General features: G+C 40.2%; 1 protein-coding gene and 1 long non-coding RNA gene across 4 annotated transcripts in view; both read right to left on the bottom strand.

Annotated features, from left to right (window-relative positions):
• Positions 1 to 43: 43 nt before the first annotated feature.
• Positions 44 to 2,128, bottom strand: LOC135324378 (uncharacterized). Its single transcript, XR_010385719.1, has 3 exons — positions 1,882 to 2,128; positions 941 to 1,078; positions 44 to 326 (listed from the first exon to the last, which is right to left on the bottom strand). It is a non-coding gene; the product is annotated as an uncharacterized LOC135324378 (long non-coding RNA).
• A 2,753-nt stretch (positions 2,129 to 4,881) lies between these two features.
• The window catches only part of LOC135324167 (interleukin-31 receptor subunit alpha-like), a 41,992-nt gene continuing 27,528 nt past the window's right edge, over positions 4,882 to 19,345 (bottom strand). For all 3 annotated transcript variants that reach the window (XM_064499832.1, XM_064499833.1, XM_064499831.1), the window contains 4 exons: positions 18,046 to 18,186; positions 17,182 to 17,275; positions 15,480 to 15,558; positions 4,882 to 14,616 (listed from right to left, as the gene is read on the bottom strand). In XM_064499832.1, coding sequence (XP_064355902.1) covers positions 14,020 to 14,616; positions 15,480 to 15,558; positions 17,182 to 17,275; positions 18,046 to 18,186 — 911 coding nt within the window. In that variant the 3' untranslated portion in view covers positions 4,882 to 14,019. The remainder of the gene's footprint in view (positions 14,617 to 15,479; positions 15,559 to 17,181; positions 17,276 to 18,045; positions 18,187 to 19,345) is intronic.

Below are 19,345 nucleotides of genomic sequence, written 5' to 3' on the forward strand. Positions count from 1 at the left end.
CACACACACACAGACAAGTTAGATACCTATTTGGATATAGTGGGGAATTTCAGCAGCAGGCAAACTCTTTTCAATCCTTCTCTTTATTTTAAATCACTTTGTCATAGGTGTCAGTTGCAAATGTCTGCAGCCAGGGTGCTTAGATAGATTACTGTCCCAGGCAAGTAGCTCCATTCCTACTGCTGCTAAATGTATATATATTTTCTGTGTTCTTGTTCTCGTGATAACCAGCACTTCTTGGAAGAAGGGTGGCCCTGTCTGACTGTTGCTCAGCAGTTTGAAAACAGCAGTTTGAAGAATCGCATTCCAGGCAAGCTTGCTTGTGTCTGACAAAATTGGGAAGAAGAGTGCCAAAAAAAATCAGTTCTAAGAAAAATTACAGCACCAAGGTTGAGCATATAATGGGCAGTCCAGTCTACTCATGCAGACTTATTTCCAAGAAAGAAGTTCTGGCTACTTCTAACATTAGCCTTAGTCTCACTGGACTTTGCTTCTTCTATTTCCAAGGGATGGAGAACCCTCATAGCTTTACATTTCAGTGGCTGAGAAAGCACAGTCAGAGCTTCTGATGGTCAGAAGATGCACACATCAGTAAGGCTTCGAGGGCAGCAACTGAGAAAAGACAGCTTCTCCCTCCCAGCTAAAATTCTGTTTTTTGTAGACTGCAAAGCGTTTAACAAGGGCAGAATCACACCCGTGCATTGTGTGTATCCCTCAGCATCAAGAATCATTTCTTTCCCTGCCACAGCAGTGATCCCAGGACATAACAAGCAGGTTAATACATCAGTGCAAAATCACATGCAAATCTAATACTATATACCTTTTTCACAGATAATTTCAGCACTCAACATTTTTAGTTCACTCTGCAGTTTTCTTAATTGCTATTTCATATACAGGACCTTAAATTTCTACAAGAACATCTTTTGTACTTCTTCCTCACCTAAGGTCAGAGCTGTTGACCAGGCACAGCAGTTAACACAGTTGCACTTGACAACTGTATGGAGAAGTGTATGCAGAAGAGGCGTCAGCAGCTTTATCTTCATTGAACTTCTCGATTCTGACAGCACAAAGTAACTTCCTGTAACAGTTAAAATAAACAAAGGAAATTGGCCTGGACAGTGAATGACGGGAATGCTGTGCTTTCCACAGGAAACACATACTTCTGTAGTTTGTACATCAGGCCAGCAGAAGCCTGCCAGGTTCCATGGAAGAGCTATTCATCCCCATGGCCCTGCTCCAACAGGGCCCCAGAAAAGCTGTGGAAGCAGCTAACCAAATGCAAGAGATTGACAAATGCTGAGCTGCCTCATAAATGACAAACACCGCAGCAACACAGCACAAGCCACAGCTAGTGGTGATTAAAACAGACATTTAGACATGCCCTCTCACCCCACACATCTAGTGATGTGTTTGGAGTCCTGTGAGCAGGGAGGAAACACTGGTTTATTTTGACCATTGATAATCAGAGTAACATTAAACTTGTCTGCAAAAAACATCTTCCATGCATTCTCCTGGCATATATACTGTTTGTTTATGGTACAGTGGCACCATCTCCTTCCTGTCTTCCCAGCAGTCTCCAACTACCATGAAATAACTAGCAAATCCAAAATACCCCTCCCTGCAAATAGCTAGGCTACACAAATGAAAAAATTCCTAGTTCAGCCGTAGAGGCGCTCTTATATTCCAGCCTGAGCCCTCACTGCAAGACCTCACCTGATCTATTGCTCCCTGTGAGGGACAGCAGAGGGAAAAGCAGAGCTGAAAAAAACTTATCAGAAGGCTGAACTGGATGCCTCGGGGTGTATATATGCATACACACTGCAGTGTTAGTGGTTATCCTCTCCAGCCTCCTCCTCTTCTCCCAGCTATGAAGAGAGTTACCGTGAGAAACAGACTCGAAGTCCTGCAAAGCTGTTTTTGTCTTCCTCTCCAACAACATATAGTTTTGAACACACGAAGCAGAGCATGGACTAGGCTGAAGAAAACAGCAAGCTCTGATACAAGTTGCACTCATCTGCTGCCAGTCACTGCTGCCACAGTAGAGGGGAAGGGAGCACAATGAGCAAACAGGGAGGTACTGGATGAAATTAAGAGCAAGTAATTTGAGTCCAAGCTTGCCTGCAAAATGGAAACACATTGTATGCTAATGCCCTAAGCATTGCGCTGGCTTTCCTTTTATGATGATCCATAAGTCACACAGAGCTGGCTTCAGCGGCAAGCGTCAGGTTTCATTAAGTGAAACCAGAAGGCCTAGGAACAGCTCTGCAGGAGCGGATGGATCACGGATTGACCGTGGCCTGCTCCAGCCCTCAGCCGGTGCTCAACAAGCTTCTGGCACTGCCCTCGGTTGTGATCACACAACTTTTTGCAGCAGATCCTGGCCATCAAAACCCAACACAGATCCTCAAAAAAGTAGCTCTGATCTGCTACTTCACACTGTAGGTGCCACAGGCACTCAGTACCTCTAGGCTGCAGCTGAAAGGCAGTGATGTGCTGGTGCAGTTAACTGGAAGCAGGAAGGGAGCACTCCAGTGCTGTGGGCTGCAGGCAGGACCCTGGGCATCATCCGGAGCACTGCAGAGCCCTGCTCTCAGTACCAGGCTTAAAAGCAGCACAGCACAGTCCTGCTCCTAACCTGCCAGATTCGCTCCTGGGACCTGCAGGGTCTCACTCCTGCTGAGCACAGCCAGCTGCCCAGGCCAGCACAGCTTGGCTCCAGCCCAGGAGCATCCCGCCAGGCTTCCTCACGCAAGGGCGCGTTCAGCCCACCTGTGGCCGTGCCAGGAGATGGCAGCATTATGTCACATTTAACATCCAGACAGGGTGACTACTCCAGCCCAGTTCCAGCCCCTTCCCACTCCCAAATTACTCATGGGGGTTTTTTAATATTTCTTTGCTGATTACTTAACATCCCCTTGACGTCTCTCTCCTGCCTCTGCCATCAATAGCAAGAGATCACCATGTTGTCTTTCACTCTCATTACAAGCCTGAGTGGGCCACTAAATCCAGACCAGTCAGCAGGCCCAGTGCCTGCTGTGCTCCCAGGCAGGCCCATCTCTCACAGCTTTCGGCACATGTTCCTATCTGTCAGGGGCCCTACAATAGCTAGTCCACACAAAACAGGCCAGGATTACTGGTTCCTTGTCCCTGTGGGACTGATGGCTATGATATGGTTTGCCAATAGGACGCCTATTCTCATGCATTGCTACAGCCTGAGTCACTGCACTTAACGCTGACCCTCATATGTTAGTAATATAGATTCTCATGCACTTTGGGAACACACTGAGCTCACAAAGACCATTTCTGGACCAGACCTGTGGCAGCAATTCTTCCTGCTTGAACGGAAGCAGCTTTTTCCCCTGCTTTGAGAAAGCCTAACAAGGGAGAAAGACCCTGCACAGCTCTGTGCGCATTAAAGAACTGCCAAGGCCAACTCAGTGCACACAGCCGCTCTGTCGCCAGTGCAAGACTGGGTTATGGACAACGTGAACATGCTGTTTAGGAAAGGATTAGCACTAAGATAAATTTTTCCTTATTGGGACAATAGTAATAAGCCTTAAAATGTACTCCTACTGCCATTTATGCGGTTACTTAGACTTACAGTTAAGTCAAACGACATAACAGGCACAGCTAGCTACCCTGATTGCCTGTAGCAGAGCGGTGGGCTGGCAGCTGATAAAGAGACTTCACCTACTGGCATCTGGGACAACAGAGAAGTCAAGGGAGGAAAGCGAGGCACCTCCTAGAGCATGAGCAGCTGTTGTAGCTCCTACAAGGCTCTCGTGACTGAGCCTAGTCAAGTAGGAGTTTATGCCACAGCACTGCCCTCAGCCCCAGAAATCCGCGGAGGGATTTGATTTCCAGCAAGGCTGCGCAACCACTTACAGCTTCACACGCATCTGCTGCAGGCCTGGCCCCGTGACTGCAGCTCCGTGCTGGCACAGCCAGCCTCTGCGCCCTACAGCCACGCACACCATAGCTTTACTTGCTCCTCTCCCCTTAAGGCAGCCTTGGGTGAGGATGTGCCGTCTCCCACGAGAGCACACGGATACTGACCCTGCCCATCTTCCTCCTTAGCCCTCCTGGTCCACGTGCTCCCCCCAACCCAGTAATTCAGAGAGTCCCTAGTTTGCGCACTTCTCACTCTGAACCAGGGACCCTTTTCCCTCAGCACCTCTGCAAAGCCCTGGCCAGTATTGACACGTTGAGAGTCCCCCACCTCCTCCTTCAGATAAATTCCCTTCCAAGAAAAAAGTCACAAAACTGTCAAGTGAAAGCTGCAAACGCCGAACACCGCAACCTGGGCCTTGTTGCCAACTCGCCCGACCGTGAGCGCAGGGGTCGGCGGTGCTCCGCAGCCTGGCCTGGCCGCAGGTCTGCTCCCTCCTTCCCTTCTGCACCGGAGCTACAGATGGCCTCCGTGCCGCGCTCTGCTCTGCTCCACCCCATCCTATGGGCAGAAAGGAGCCACTTCCTCTTCACGTCCCCACCTTCCTCTCCAAGGCAGTTCTCAGACAAACACTTTTCGCAGACAAATAATTTTGTTAGCCCCAGCACAAAAGCAAGTGCCTCTGGAGCCTTCTCAAGGCATGGTGCATTCGGTTAGTCTCCGCTACACCTGCATCTGCCGCACATGCCATGGCGGGGTGTAATGTATTGGGTACATACATACAACCAAGCTGAAATACAAGGTTTTCAAAGTCATTTGTAAATAGTTCAACATTCTGGCGCAGATTTCTTGAGTGCTGATTTTTGTAAGACCTGATATATGTAGTTTTGGTTTCCTATTTCAAAGTGATTCTTACTTACCTTTTTGCTGGTTGTCTTCCTCCTTTAAGTAAAAATAATAACTATTCCCATAGGTCATAACACTTCTGTCTGTCTGTATCAGGGAGCCTATTAATTTTATTTATTTGGTAGTAAATTCATGCCATTTCAGTACAAGAGGTTCAACAGAAGTCTGCTACTTTTCACATAATATACACAATCTTTTGTTACTGTGGTAGATATAGATCTGTACACAAAAGCAAAATGAATCACAATACAAGCATGCAGAAAAGTGACAATCAAATTATTTAAAAGTAGCCTAAAGACAAAGATCAGACTCAGTACAAGAAGTGGAGTAACGCAGATAAAAATACCAACATGGAAACACTGATGGTGAACACAAACTCCTTTAAAGGCAATGAAACAGACTTATTCACAAAAGCTAGAGAGAAAAACCCATCATGCTACAAGTGTTTCTGTCCAGGAAGAAATTCAGGATAAACTTGGCCCTACCATAAGCGTGCGTATATACATGTATATATATACACACATATACACAAACACATATGTGTTTACACACATGTGCACTTGTGCATGTGTGCCTATATCCCCATCACTACAAGACTAAGCTGAAGGAATGGGAGCAGAACATGCACAAATTAGAGAAAAAGCATCCAAGAATTTATCTGAGGACATGGCAACAAAACCCAGTTACCAGGAGGCAAGCAGTGGCACATGAAGGATTCCCCAGAAGCTGCCCCTATCTATATGCTTTTGCCCACATTAGATGCGACATAGCCAGCCCACCTTTAGTGAGAAGTGAGTTACCTCACTTTTACCTTAAACTAACAGCACGAACTTGGGCCACATCTACAGACTAGTGGACCTACTAGTAAAAATCCAAACCGTAGATAGCATCACAATAACTTGTTCGGTAGTTTTGCATCAAGACAGTAACAGAAGTAGATGGCATGAGAAAATTATAACTGATCAACAGCACTCAGAGCCAGCAGAGCACTCGCAACATGGACCATGACAGTGTTCCCCGAGTAGCTCAAACCATTCAGAGCAAACGTTTTCCAGCTTTTGCTGCCAGGTGCATTCCAGTGCAGGCAAGAAGTGCAGCAGGAATGTGACCAACCAGGCACAGGATACAGTTCTGGGATGCTAAAGTATTGCAATGTGCAGTGGCAACTTTATCAATACAGCAATGATAATTTAACATACTGCTTAGGAAAGGATGGGCAAATTTTCTATGCAATGTGGAAGGACTGCATGGAGAAGCTTGTTGGAAAAATTGGTCGACACGAAGAGACATGTGAAGCTGTCTTTTTTCTAAGTTATAGTCACACTACCTACAGCAACTATATACTGTTATAATTAGGAAAAAAGTTCTTTATCAGAATATAAAGCAAAGGAAATCCACCCTAAAAATGTACTTCATTATAAATTTGAATTTTACTTTATATTCATGCTTGGAAGTTGCCCCCTCCCCCCCCCCCCCCGAGATAAAGGATGCATTAGATCAACTGCTTGGCAGCACCCATGCCCCATGCAGGACAAAGGTTTCTGTGCTTGCTTCACAGCACCAGGGAAGCTGGACTGTGGAGGGAGGGACAGACCCTGCAGGGAGGCACAGCTGGGAGCCCAGGGCTAGGGCAACGGGAACATGCAAGGGGAGGGTGAAGGATGGAAGAGGGAGAAAGGACAGGGTCTCTATTCAAGATCAAATGTCTCCCCCCACCACAGTATACCAGAACAATTGGCACCTGCTCAGCTTATATTCAGGATCATCCTTCGCTTTGATCAAAACAGTACTTCCAGACAGAGAACTGGCAGTGTGTACAGAAAAAGAGGTGAAAAAAAATCAGCAAAATCTAAACTGAGTCCACATTCACCAGAAATGATTTGCTCTTACTTCCTGCGTCTCACCACACACCAAAGCAAAGTGATGCGGACAGGGCGAAATCTTGTTGAAGCTCAAGAACAGCAGATTCTGTCTTGTCAAGAGAAGTGAAAAGCAACTGAGCCCTTGAAGAAGAAAAGCAAAAGCAGAAATAGATGCATTCCCAAAATATAAGCTGGACTCGGGGCCTATTGGTGATCCAAGCTACGTAGATGAATAAAATTCGCTGGAGATGAAGCGAATGCAGGGAGAGTGTTTGAGGGAACTGTAAAGCCCATGGGAGAAAGAAGCAGTCAGTGAAGGCAGCAAACTATGAAGGCAGCTGGATATAAGAGTTTCTGGGAAGTATGCTAGTTAGAAAAAAGCTTTAAAATTAAAGACACTGTCCTCTGCTGTTCTTTTGCATGTTCAGGGGATCTTGTAAACACGTTTTTTAAAAATCAAAAAAGTTTGCATCTCAAAAACTACTGACTCTAGCATCAGTTTCTACTCCAAAAAGGAAACAAACAAACAAACAAGTAAAGGAAACAAAAACTAAAACCCCTCCAGGCTCCAAAAATCAGCTAATTGCTTGAACTACAGAGAGTAACAGAAATACAGCCTAAAGCCCATGTCCCAGACTCAGGAAACATCCACCATGAAAAGACTGATTCCAGAAGTGTGCTGTGTTCACTTGTAAGAATTAAGAGTAAGAAGGTATTTCTTGTATTTCTGTTACGTTGTAATATAAATTGCTATCGTTTCATTTCAGAAAATCTTTCAAGGTCTCCTTTCAGAATAAGGTATTGTTTTTAGTTCAGTTATGTTCCACGTGGGCATCCCAGAGCATTTACCTTGATTTTAATCTTATTCTCATGCACTCTGACATTTCTGAATACCATTTCATAATCTTTCCATGATTACAAAATGTATTACTTCTGCAAACTCCATTAGACTTTTTATATAACAGTGAAAACAGTGTAGATCTTACCTTTGGATAGGACAGCACTACACTCTGAGGATAGTAACGATAGACCCAGAAAATCTAAATAAGGCTGCTTTTCTGAGAAATAAGTATTCCCTTCAAAACTTCAGCTGTCTAGAGCTGAAAGCGCAGACATTGAAATATCAATAAGCATAAAAGTTGGCTCAACGCAGTTTTAGCAACGGTAAAGCACTATAAACTCAGTTTCAAGACTAGGCAATGCTTGTAAATCAACACAATGTAAGGGGCTGAGAAAAGTGCTGACGGCAGACATTCAAACTTGAAGGTGTTGACTTAATTACTCTGTATCACTTGCTGATGTTAACACACTTTGGAAATATAAACCACGATACTATGGCACAGTTTGACTGCTTGCACTGGGAGAACACAAGCTCACTCCAGGCTTAGACGGAGTTACGGGAACCTTAGTTCTTGGTTACGGGCACCTAAATTACTGGGCATCAGCTGAACTACACTAACTTTCTCAACATCCTCAGCTCTCAGCCAGTGAGAGGTGATGTAACCCTCTACTCGCCTCACCACTGGCAAAGCTCCCCTAAATAACCTGCTACTGCTCCACGAAGGACCAGAGAAGCAGACAGTATTAAGCTATGGCATCTAGACCGTGTCCCTGAGCCCTGAAGTACTAAACATCTCAGAGAAACTTAAACAAGTTACTTTAATGACAGGATTTAAACTATTCCCCTTCCTTTCAGTGGACAGCAGTTTCTAGAAGCAGCTGTCTTTAGTAACTGAAGAAAGGAGAGCATACCACAGCATGAATACCTACTCTGTATTTGCAAGTATCCTGTTTTCAACAGAGTTTGGAGAACAAATCTATATCACATACACATCTGTTTTAGTTAATACTTTGCTATTTTACCATTTAAAAAATATCACATTTCACAAAAGAACATTTTACTCAAACATCTCTTCCAACTTTTGGATTGTCACTGCTCCTTTTCATATTCTGAATTCAAAAGAACCAGATAATGCAATAGTTTGAATTAAATAGTGACGTGGCAGTGCAGTGGTTATTTCCCCTGCGAAAGGAAAGAACAAACTAAGCACAAAAAAGCCCAGGAAGAGATCAGGCAAATTACTTCAAGGAACAGAAGTTCATTAGAATAGTTACAATTATGTCAAGTACTGAAAGAAGAATTTTTATCAAGCAGCAAAACTGCAAAGACTAAATACTTGAAAAGAGTACAGAATTAACATTTTGGTAATAAACAGGCCTGATAAGCATTATGGCTAAGAACAGTTTGTACTATAAAAAGAACACAATTTTTTTGTTGGCTTCGTTTACCCAACATGATCTTTGCACATGGGACAAAAGCCCTATCTTTAAGACAATGGCATGTGGTGCAAAAGCACATTTTCTGATAAATGATGAATAATCATAAGATGAGGACACCACAAGAAGTGATTTTGACCATTGTACATTCTATTTCTGTGTTGCTGGGAGGCAACAACTACTGGAACTTAAGATAAGCTCATATTGAGCCCGTAAGGGCTCAAGACTTACCAACACTGAGGCTACATCCCTGCTTCCTGGTATTAACATGGCAAATATTAACACAGAGCAGCAAAATGAGTCTTCCACTACTTTTGCAGTCGACTTGAAAACAGAGTGGAGCAACTCAAAACACTAATTCAAATCGATACTTGTTTAAAACATAATATGATCTCTAGCATTTGTTCCTCCAGCCCTTCAGAGCAACATTTTGCAATGTATGAAACATAGCCAAACACTACTGCCACATGATCTTTGTGTTCACAAATATGGCCACAACATGACCATGACAGTTGCCTTACCCATCATAGCTGCCGTCACCCAGCATTTAAAATGATTATCTTATTACTGACTATAGTAGTATCTGTTCCATGGGAGCACTGGAAGATACACCTATGCTCCAACTGTAGTTCAGGACTTGAACCTGCCTGTGTTTTAAGCTTCTTAATTATCCACGCTACTCAAGCGCTGGTTGGCACTGGACTGAGAATGCAGTTGAGTAGTCAATATAGGTGATACTATCTGCATAGTTGCATCACTACTGCCAGAGCTACACTAACTTGCAGCAGCAATGGGGCCACCTCAAGTTCTCTTCTTGAAAGTCTCCATCCAGAGGTACTCTGCCCGCACAAACTCTGAAGAACGCATACACTGTGAATCCAGCATCTGAACTTTCCTCACCTGTGAATGTTCAGCACACTGGAAAATGGTATGGTGCACATACATAGCACAACGCACTTTCCATTGCATATGTTGTGATTCTTTGTTCTCACAACAAGGATGCCTGAGTTTTCTCATACGGATCATTTGAGTGCACACAAGCATTTGTACATAAATTGTGAAATCTCTCAACACAAAAGCATTCACATAAAGTCTGAAACTAATAACCAGTGGTGAGGCAAAAAGAAAAAAAAAAAAATCTAAAATGCCTGTACAAGCATTTTACAACTAGGCTGGCAAGAAGCTAAGAACAAGCAAAACAGGAATGTGTCAAACATTAAAAACAACCATGATAGTTCAAAATTCATTTTTTGTATTTACAAGTGGTGTGCACTGGTGTATCTACAAGGATCAAATTTTGAGTTTTAGCAAATTTTCAAGTTCATGTCTGTCTTGGAGAATAAACAGAGTGAATTCTATCTAAATCGCATCTTGCAGTGTTAAATCTCAAAGCAACAGACAGACATGAAGCCTTATGGCATCACTGTGCAAAACTGGAAAAAAAAATTGTAGCAGGACTGCTGAAACAACTTTGCAAAGGTGACAGGAATCCATTTGCTGAGCCAGGAACAGAAGCCATGAGACACACACACACACTCTGTACTCAGATTAGGGATCTATTGCATGCAAACATTGACCTCTATTACAAGAGATACCAAACCAGAACTAGAGATGCAACTCTTCTATGTTAGTGTTTACTCATGTGAATAGAAGATGAAACATCTATCTTGAAAAGTGACCAACTATCTTGGACAGATCTGTTTATTATAAACCCATTTTTCCAGAATAGGAAGAGATAAACATGCTATCTCCAATGAAATACACTCTGTGGCAAGATAAATATTTGACTTATAGTACCAGCTGGCGCAAAGCCATTGCCAAGCTATCTGTGGCAGCTTTTTAGCAGTGACTGCATCATCTGTGGAGGAGCATGCACTGAGCAAGAAAGTACTAACTGGAGCAGGAAAGCTTCCAGGTTTCTCCTTTCCGCTCCATTAAGCACTAGTATATATTCCTCTTTTGGGGCAATTTTAAAGACAAGAAGAGCACAGCAATATCTTAGGTTATATTGGGGGGAGGAATCTGCCTGTAATAGGTTAATTTGTTATACCAAAGTTTGTGGGATTCCAGCTGAAAGAATATGAAATTCTGGGGAACTAGATGTGAATACAGGTAACAAGATCAAATATTTAATTTAGCTAAAAATCTGATAGGTGAAAAAAAAACCCTACTACTAATTTGCAGAGTCCTAAGGTCTAAAGAGGAATTGTATGATATACAGAAGAATGACAATTACCAAGATAAATGAAGACCTTACTGAAATTATGCTATAAGCTGGTATCTATCTATCTCACAAGGATCCAGACACTTGATTCATTTTCTGCATTTCAAACTGCTGAGGGAAGGGTGGAGATTAGCATTTTTTATATTCTTAATATCAGTGATTCTCAAATGGAATGAAATCTAGAAAAAAAGGTCTCTAGGGATAATTGTACCAGGTATCCTTCTAGAAAAAATTACCAAGAGTTAAATTATTGTAATGCCCAACATGCCATTGCCACCTCACATCACAAAACTGGAACAACTGCCCAAATATACAATGTTTGTGGCTCCCTCTCAAAATAAAGTCACATTTCTAAGTAAACCTAAATATCTAAAATAGCCAAATGGGATATTCAGTACAACTTGATACACAGATGTTCTCGGCATCAGAAATATCTTTCATCTTTTTTTCTTTTAATCCACTGTACGTTAATCCTCAACATACCTAATAAACTTTTCCACGTGCTCTCATCTTTTTTTTTCTTGGTTCACAGCATTAGTTTGAAAGACAAATTGTGAAAAGTCAGAAAGAGTACAGCTCTGAACACAAAACAAACCAAGACCAAGAAGCTCACATTCCAGAACATGGGCAAAAGGCCACCCTAAATGCTGGGATATACTGAGCCCATTTATTGCATTACTCTTTCTCAAAGTAACAGGGGAGGAAACAAGTAGTAAGGAGAAAAAAAGCAGGATAGCAATAAAGAAGAAAATGAAATGGGATAGAAAAGCAGCTTCTTGCCCTCCAGAAGCTAGATGTTACAGAAAGACCCTGTGCAAACCAGCCAACAAGAAAGCCTACTTTCTAGTGACCACTTAAAGGTTACGTTTTTTTATTTTTTTTACTTGACACAACTCAGAGCGTGCACCTTTCCTATGGTTGCTAAACAATTCTTAGATAGGTCCACTAAAACATCTCTGTGTTTCCTTTTAAATCTTGTGATATTAGAACAAATACTGAAATTTAAGAGGAAAAAAAGAGCTGTGACTGAGTCAGTGACTTCTGAGCCCTAAGAAATGGCAATGTAGCTGTAAGAAAATTCAAAAGTGAGTGAAGCAGCAGGAGCACTGGCAAAGGTGAATCTGCATCCCTATGGTTATTTCAGAGCATGACTTATCTAAGGAAGGAAGAACAATCAAACATTTTGGCTTATAGCACCACGGTTGGGAAGGTGATCTAAAGACCTTGTCGGGGAAGGATGCGGAATCAGTGCTGCTGTACAAAACGTTTGCGGCAATAGCTTTCTTATCATTTCTTGGAAAATAAGGAAACATTGCTGTAAAGCAGAAGGCACTTTCAAGCGACTCATGTAGCGTTTTTGTCTGAATGCAAACTTCACCCTGTCTTAGTAACAGCCAACACATTCTGAGTAAGATTCAGCTTAATTTATGCTGAACAATGGATTCTCCCTTCTCCCATTCCTTTCCCTGACCAGAAGGAAAAGCCATCATTGCCTGTTCTCATTCTCTCCTTTTTCCATCCCCATGAGTGGTACCTTTTCTCCCCAAAACAAGCCTGCAGTTATGCACAAACAAGACCAATTATGTCAAACCTTCACATACTGCCAAAATAGATTAAAGTCTAAAAATGACTTTATTGCCAGGCACATACCACACCTAATGCACCATTTTAACATTTTTTTATTCAGAGTTGAATACATCTCTTTTTAATCTGTCATTCAATATAATAAATATTTTTGGTGATAATTTTACAGTAATAGCCTCTTTTCTGCTGAAAAAAATCAGACTGAGAGTTTCCTGCTTAATTAACATGTTCATTTGCTGCATAGAACAAACTGCAAGTAGTTTTATGACTCAGAACTTACAGCCTTCCTGTAGAAACCTCTAGTTCTAAATCAGTTAGAGGACATCTTTGGATATTTTGCAGATGTTTTGTAGTGTTTTTTCAATACTTAAAGGAGAAAGACTTCCCTAAATATAAATTCAGTGCTTATCCCAGCATAAGATGCTATATTTAGCTGATTTTTTTTTCCCCAGTTAAAAATACCAAAACCTCAACTGGGAAAAACAGTCTGAAGCTAGAATAAATTAGAGGCGAAGAAACACTAAGATAAGATATCCTGCAGTAAACAGCTGTAAGTAGAAAATGAAGAGGAGACATGAAAATCCGCACAAAATACAGATTTAAAAACAAGAGATGAGGGGAAGGAAGCAAGAAAGCCAGCAGAAGCCTACCTTTTTGAAAATGTAGATAAGTCAATAACATATACATGACAAATATCTTCTCAACAAAAGATAGGAAAACTTGAGCCAACTGTTAACTCAGGAGCCAGGATACAACAAGATGATGACTGCAATCTACTAATTACTTGCCAAATAGGAGGAACACTACAGAAAATCCAAAATCAAACAATTGGAGGAAAGAAGAGTAGGAAAGTAGTTCTACTTCATTTAACTTCAAGGAAGGATTTGGCAGACCCTGGCTCTGCTCAGATAAGTACATTGTGCCCCAACAGTGCTCAGCTACCAGTCACCTGGAGGGAAATTGGTGAGCTACTTGCACTGCTGGATGTTCTCACAGGAAAGATCAGCTTGTTTTAATAAACTAATATGGGAGAACTAAGAAGAAATAAAAAAGCTGACTCCTCTGCATCATTTCTTATACATCTAACAGGTAAAAGAAACAACAGTTGAAGTGAACTTTCACAGGTATAAATGCAGTGCATTAGTTACTTCACAGCCTTTCAAAAGAATGGGGTAATTTCACCCAGAGTAACAGAGATCATCCAGGTTAGAACACATGAATATGGAAAAGGCAGCACTGCCAGGATAAATCTCACAAGGGGAGAAAGGTTTCTCATGCTAATGAGCTGTGGCCAGCCTAACCACGTCCAGTGTTACATAGGATTGTCCTACAACATTTTGTTGAAAAGGAGATATGGCAGTTGACTGGCTTTTGGGTTCATTCTTACTGTGTTCTGGCAAGTTCTCAGAAACGAGAAATTCCCTTGTATTAACAGAATTTTTAAGGTATGGATTGAACACTGCTTTTTCATTGAGATCTGAGAGGTTTAAAGCTTCTTCCTTATTTTCTTCATTTTGATGTGAAGTATGTTGGGATTCATGTAAATCATCTTCCAGCATTTCTATGGGTTGAATTTGCTTGGCTGGTATCAAATTTGAAAGCACTTGACTTCTGAAATCTTGGTCAGAAATTGTATAAGGCATGGATGGTGAAAGATGCTTGGCAGCTTCATGTTCTTCATTATATGGTATCGTTTTATCTCCATTAATCATGTCTTTTGTATTAGTATCAGTATATTCTGAAACATGGTTTTCACGATTCATTAGTAGTGAGTCTTCATGTTCTTCAGGAAAACAGGGTTCCAAAACACTTACATCTTCCAAGCCACCTATGGTTTTATCCTCAGACATTACTTCCTTCAGGAATGAATTATTCTGTCAATACAAAGAGATCAATTTGAAGATTATGATAAAGGTAGATAATGCATCAGAAGATTTATACACACACACACAAATATATGTATGTATATATATGCATACTTTTTTATATATATTTATATGCATACATATATATATGAAACTGCCATTTGAGCTGTTTGACTCTTTCCATTTTAAAAAGTGCATTAATGAAGACCTGATGCGCATTTCACCTGGAATGCAGTTACATTGTGAAAGAGGACTAAAAAATGACAATGTCATTCTGTTTGTTTCTTAAAAGCTTTCATAACAAGTTTTTTTCTGCTTAATAAAGAGTTTCAATGAAGGCTCAGAATCAAGCTGAACTTTGTCTCTTTTACACTCTGAGCAGCCATTTTTTCAGACCAAATTTTACAATCCCCTTCTCCAAAAATTACATGTTCTGTGGAATCCTGATCACATCATTTCATTTAAACAAGTGTCAAAATTCACTAAGCAGCAAACAAACAGTGAAAAAGATTGCTAAATCTGATTATACGTTCTGCAACCTATATTGTGGAGAAATTAGGAACTATCCAGATTTGGCAATCTGAATCAATAGACTCAACACCCTGAGAAATTATACTTCATTGTATTTAATGAGTCATGCCCATCAACCACTAACTTCAAAGCATTATTTATACTTATCATACAAGAATTAAAGGAACATGGTTTATAAACACACATCTTTTTCTACTAGTTTGAAATAAAACTAAGGATATTTTTTCTTTCATTTTAGTGTTATAAATTCAATACTTTTTGATTTAGTCATAGAACAACTGTCAGAGAGGCATTTCCCCCTGTTTGATCCCACCTTTAATAAACAAAATTGAGATTATTACCATAGATGCATCAAGAGGCCATTCTACTGCAATGCTCTCTGCAGGATTAGGTACGTCAGGCCAACAAACTTTTTTCAACCTGTAATTGAGAAAGGAAGTGTAGTCAACTGATGAAAGAAATAGATTAAATGTCAAAAAAGTCTGAATACTGATAAAATACCAAACTTTTACAAAGAAAGTCTTTCCTACATTAATATTATCTTTTCCAATAAAATTATTTCCCGCCCCCCTGTGTCTTTTGTAAAAAAAAAAAGATCTCAACAAGTAAAATTTTGGGACTAAAGAAAAATTGGAGAAAAATTGCTGATACACTGAAATTGACTTTCTGATTTAAAGGCTTGCAGTTAAGTATTAACTCATAATTGTAACTGTTTAGCCTAGAAAAGCACAAGATGAAGTAATACTATGTTAAAATAATGCCGTATATGAAAACTGTTGCGATCATGTTTCAGGACAGTTCTTCAGTGAAGAGCCACCTCAAGTAAGCTTTGCTTTAAGGAAAGTGGCACTACCATTATAGAAAACTAGAGCTACACTGAGCTCTTATTTCAGCAGCAGATAAATCATGTGAATTGAAGCTGTATCTTGTAACTCTGATGGAGCATTGAACAGGTAACAAAATCTCCTGCTCAGATTAGATATACGCTTAAGTGTATGCAAACCAGGCCATAGCTTGACAGACTGCTGAATCACTTTGCAGTTTGATCCAGACCAGAATATGAAGACACAGCTACATCTCAAAGTACCCTCCAGGACTGAAGCAATTTCTTACTATTGTGAGAAATCAGAGTATGCAACACAGATGAAGATATAAAGGAGGTGGAAATAACACATACTACACCAACATTACCTGCTGCTTCACATAATAAAAATCTTGGTTTTAATAGCTTAGAACAACCCCTCCAAAACAGTAAAGATTAAACAGGTGTATTACTAAGCTGCAACCAAACAACCCAATCACTTTTCATGCTAGAGAAAAGTATATTTTGTAGCCTTAAAAATTGTCAAGACCGTCTTTAGGATGTTTTAACATTCCCATGTTCTGAGGAAGCAGCTTGCTGGCAAGGGTCATTTGAGACAGTAGATAAAAGGATTAGGGATCATATGTGGATACGGATCCATACCCATCGAACAAGCAAAATTCTTTCATACGATGAAATTTCTAGTTTCTGTTTGACTGCTTTACAGCACACAGTAGTGTACACAGATGACATGAAAGTAGTATTAATGTAGCTAAGGTAACCAATAAAAGTTTTGTGAAATGTATTCTAGTGATATACTAGCAGACGTATTAAGACCGTATGGACAGCTTTATTTTTGGCTGTGTGTCCCCGACTTGATAGACCATGGAATTGCAATTGGCATGAAACATTTTCTGTAAACAGCAAGTTCAATCACAATATCCCATCAGTTGTACCTATCCTCAGACAATTCAGTTGCTAAACTGCCATAGGAGAAATGGATTTACATATCATTTACTTCTTTATTCTGATTTACTGCACTTTCTAAAATAAATATTAATTTTTGGACTATAACTTGTAACAGCACTTATATGCTAATCTGTATACTTAGTCATTTCTTACTCAAATTGCCACGTTTTCTTAATCTGACGTTGGTTCAAAACCCAGCACAAGCATTTAAAAAAAATCTGCCTTTTACAAGTTAAGATGTACTGGTAATAGAATGTATAAAATGTACTCACACATGCTTTTTAAGAATACATGTTATCCAAAGGACTAACAAAACCAACATACTTAATCCAACTAGTACAGCAATGAAAATAATGTCGTCTTCATCTTCAAAGAAAAAAACAAAACAAAAAAACAGATGTTTATCATTTCCTCATGTATTCTATTACAAAGTTAGTTTTAAACATCTAAGTCACCTAATTAGCACAATTTTAAAAAGCTCTGCCCAAACTAACCAAAATTACTCAGGATGCTGTATGGTACTCATTGTATGACAGGTATCTAAAGAGTATTTTGCATCCAACAAGTCACAGCTGCCAATCCAGAAAAGCAGTCTATGATGGAACAGGAAAAGGTATACTGTTTTTTTGAATTTACTTTATTTAATACAATCACACAGTAATTCAGATTCAGAGAGACATCCGGAGGTCATCTTGGACAGCTTTATAATTAGATCAGATGGCTCAGGGTCATACTGAGCCAAGCTTTAAATATCACCAAGGATGAAAAGTCTACCACCTCTTTAGGCAGCTGATGTTTCAGTATCACCTAAAACTACTGTATAGAGCCACTTCTCCCCATTATTATAAAATAAATAGGAAATTCAAAGCAGGAAATAGAGTAACTATAGTGTATGTATATTTAAAACTTAATGACTGAAGTAGCATTCAGATTTCTGAGCTGGCTTTCCACCACCTGCCACAGCTAGGTACTGATAGCAGAGACCAGCCCTCAGCCTAGCATAATTTACCTTGCATTTGAGTAGCAAACTACCAGATGAATTTACAGTCTAAAAAATGCTTAAATAAAAATATCCTGTTTCTTACCCCCAAAACCTATTTTAAAAATAGTAATAAGTAACTTTGAATATTACTTACTGAATTTCAAAGTCTTGAAGGTTTTTGGTTCTCCCATGGTTCCGCCAGCTTCATTGGTTGCCATGATATGAACTGTATATTGGGTATTCGCTTGTAAGGACTTCAGTCTGTATTGCAGAACATCAGGGTTCACCGTTTCATCTTTTTAGGAGAAGATTGATGTAAACAAACACACAAAGTGTTTGTCAAAAATCTTATCTTACACTGATAGCTGACAGGGTGCTTTACAGACAATTTGAAATACAAACCAATGCTAACAATCCTTTAAGATAAAACACTTAAATTATCAAGCAATGTTTTATCAAAGCTACCTAACAGTTGAGGGCAGAAAATAAGCCATCATGTATTTTTTAAATTCATCAAGATTTAAGATAGGCAAAACAATCTCACAAAATATATTTTACCCTTAAAAAGAGTGTTTTGAGAACTTTATACCCTCAAGCTGTGGGACCTAAGGTCAGAAATTAAGATCTTAAAATAGTTGGCAAAGTTTATGCTTCTGCGTGTCCTGAAATTGAACTGTATTTCTAAGTACGTGCAGTCAGACACCAAATATCCAAAAGGATGCAACGTATCAAACACTTGGACATCACCCCAATAAAGTCAGAGGAAGCTACCTCAAAGCAACATGCCCTCCCGCCCCCCAAGTTTCCAAATGCTTCTCTGAATAGAACGCAGTGTTTCAAATACCTTCTCTGTTACTGGAATTAGTATGACATGTTCTACTTTTTAAATTATTTTAAGCAAGGCATATAATATTCTATATCTACAAAGAATATTAAAAACACGTTCATGTTATAAAGTCACTAAAACATTTTCTACTGCATGAAGCCAAAAACAACTTATGCCATTATTTAACTCATTCAGTCAAGAAACACTCAGGAAATAGGTGTGCAGCAGTATACCCTGAGATTAAACAAATTCAGTTTCCCTTAAATCAAGGCAGGAAAGGCTAAGCTATAGAGTTAAAAGGTCATCAATGAAGCCACCTTGGCACAAACTCAAAGTTGTATTCTTATTAAAAAGATGTGATATGAGAGAATCCTCAAAAAAACATCAGTACAGTAGGACTTTTCCATTTAGAACCAACTCCCCTGAGTTACTACTAAAAACTAATTTCCTCTGGAAACTAATCTGAAGCCCTAAAACGGGCACAATCTGTTGTGTATGAGCAGCTTTGCTAAGTAAAATGGAGACAGCATTTTGCACCGGCTGAGGCTGCGTGCCTTGCGGATGACCTTGCACAAAGCAGCCGGTATCAAGTCACTTGGCAACTAACATGGCAAGAATGAGTGTACAC

The sequence above is a fragment of the Dromaius novaehollandiae genome, chromosome W (genome assembly GCF_036370855.1).
Source record: "Dromaius novaehollandiae isolate bDroNov1 chromosome W, bDroNov1.hap1, whole genome shotgun sequence".
NCBI lineage: Eukaryota > Metazoa > Chordata > Aves > Casuariiformes > Dromaiidae > Dromaius > Dromaius novaehollandiae.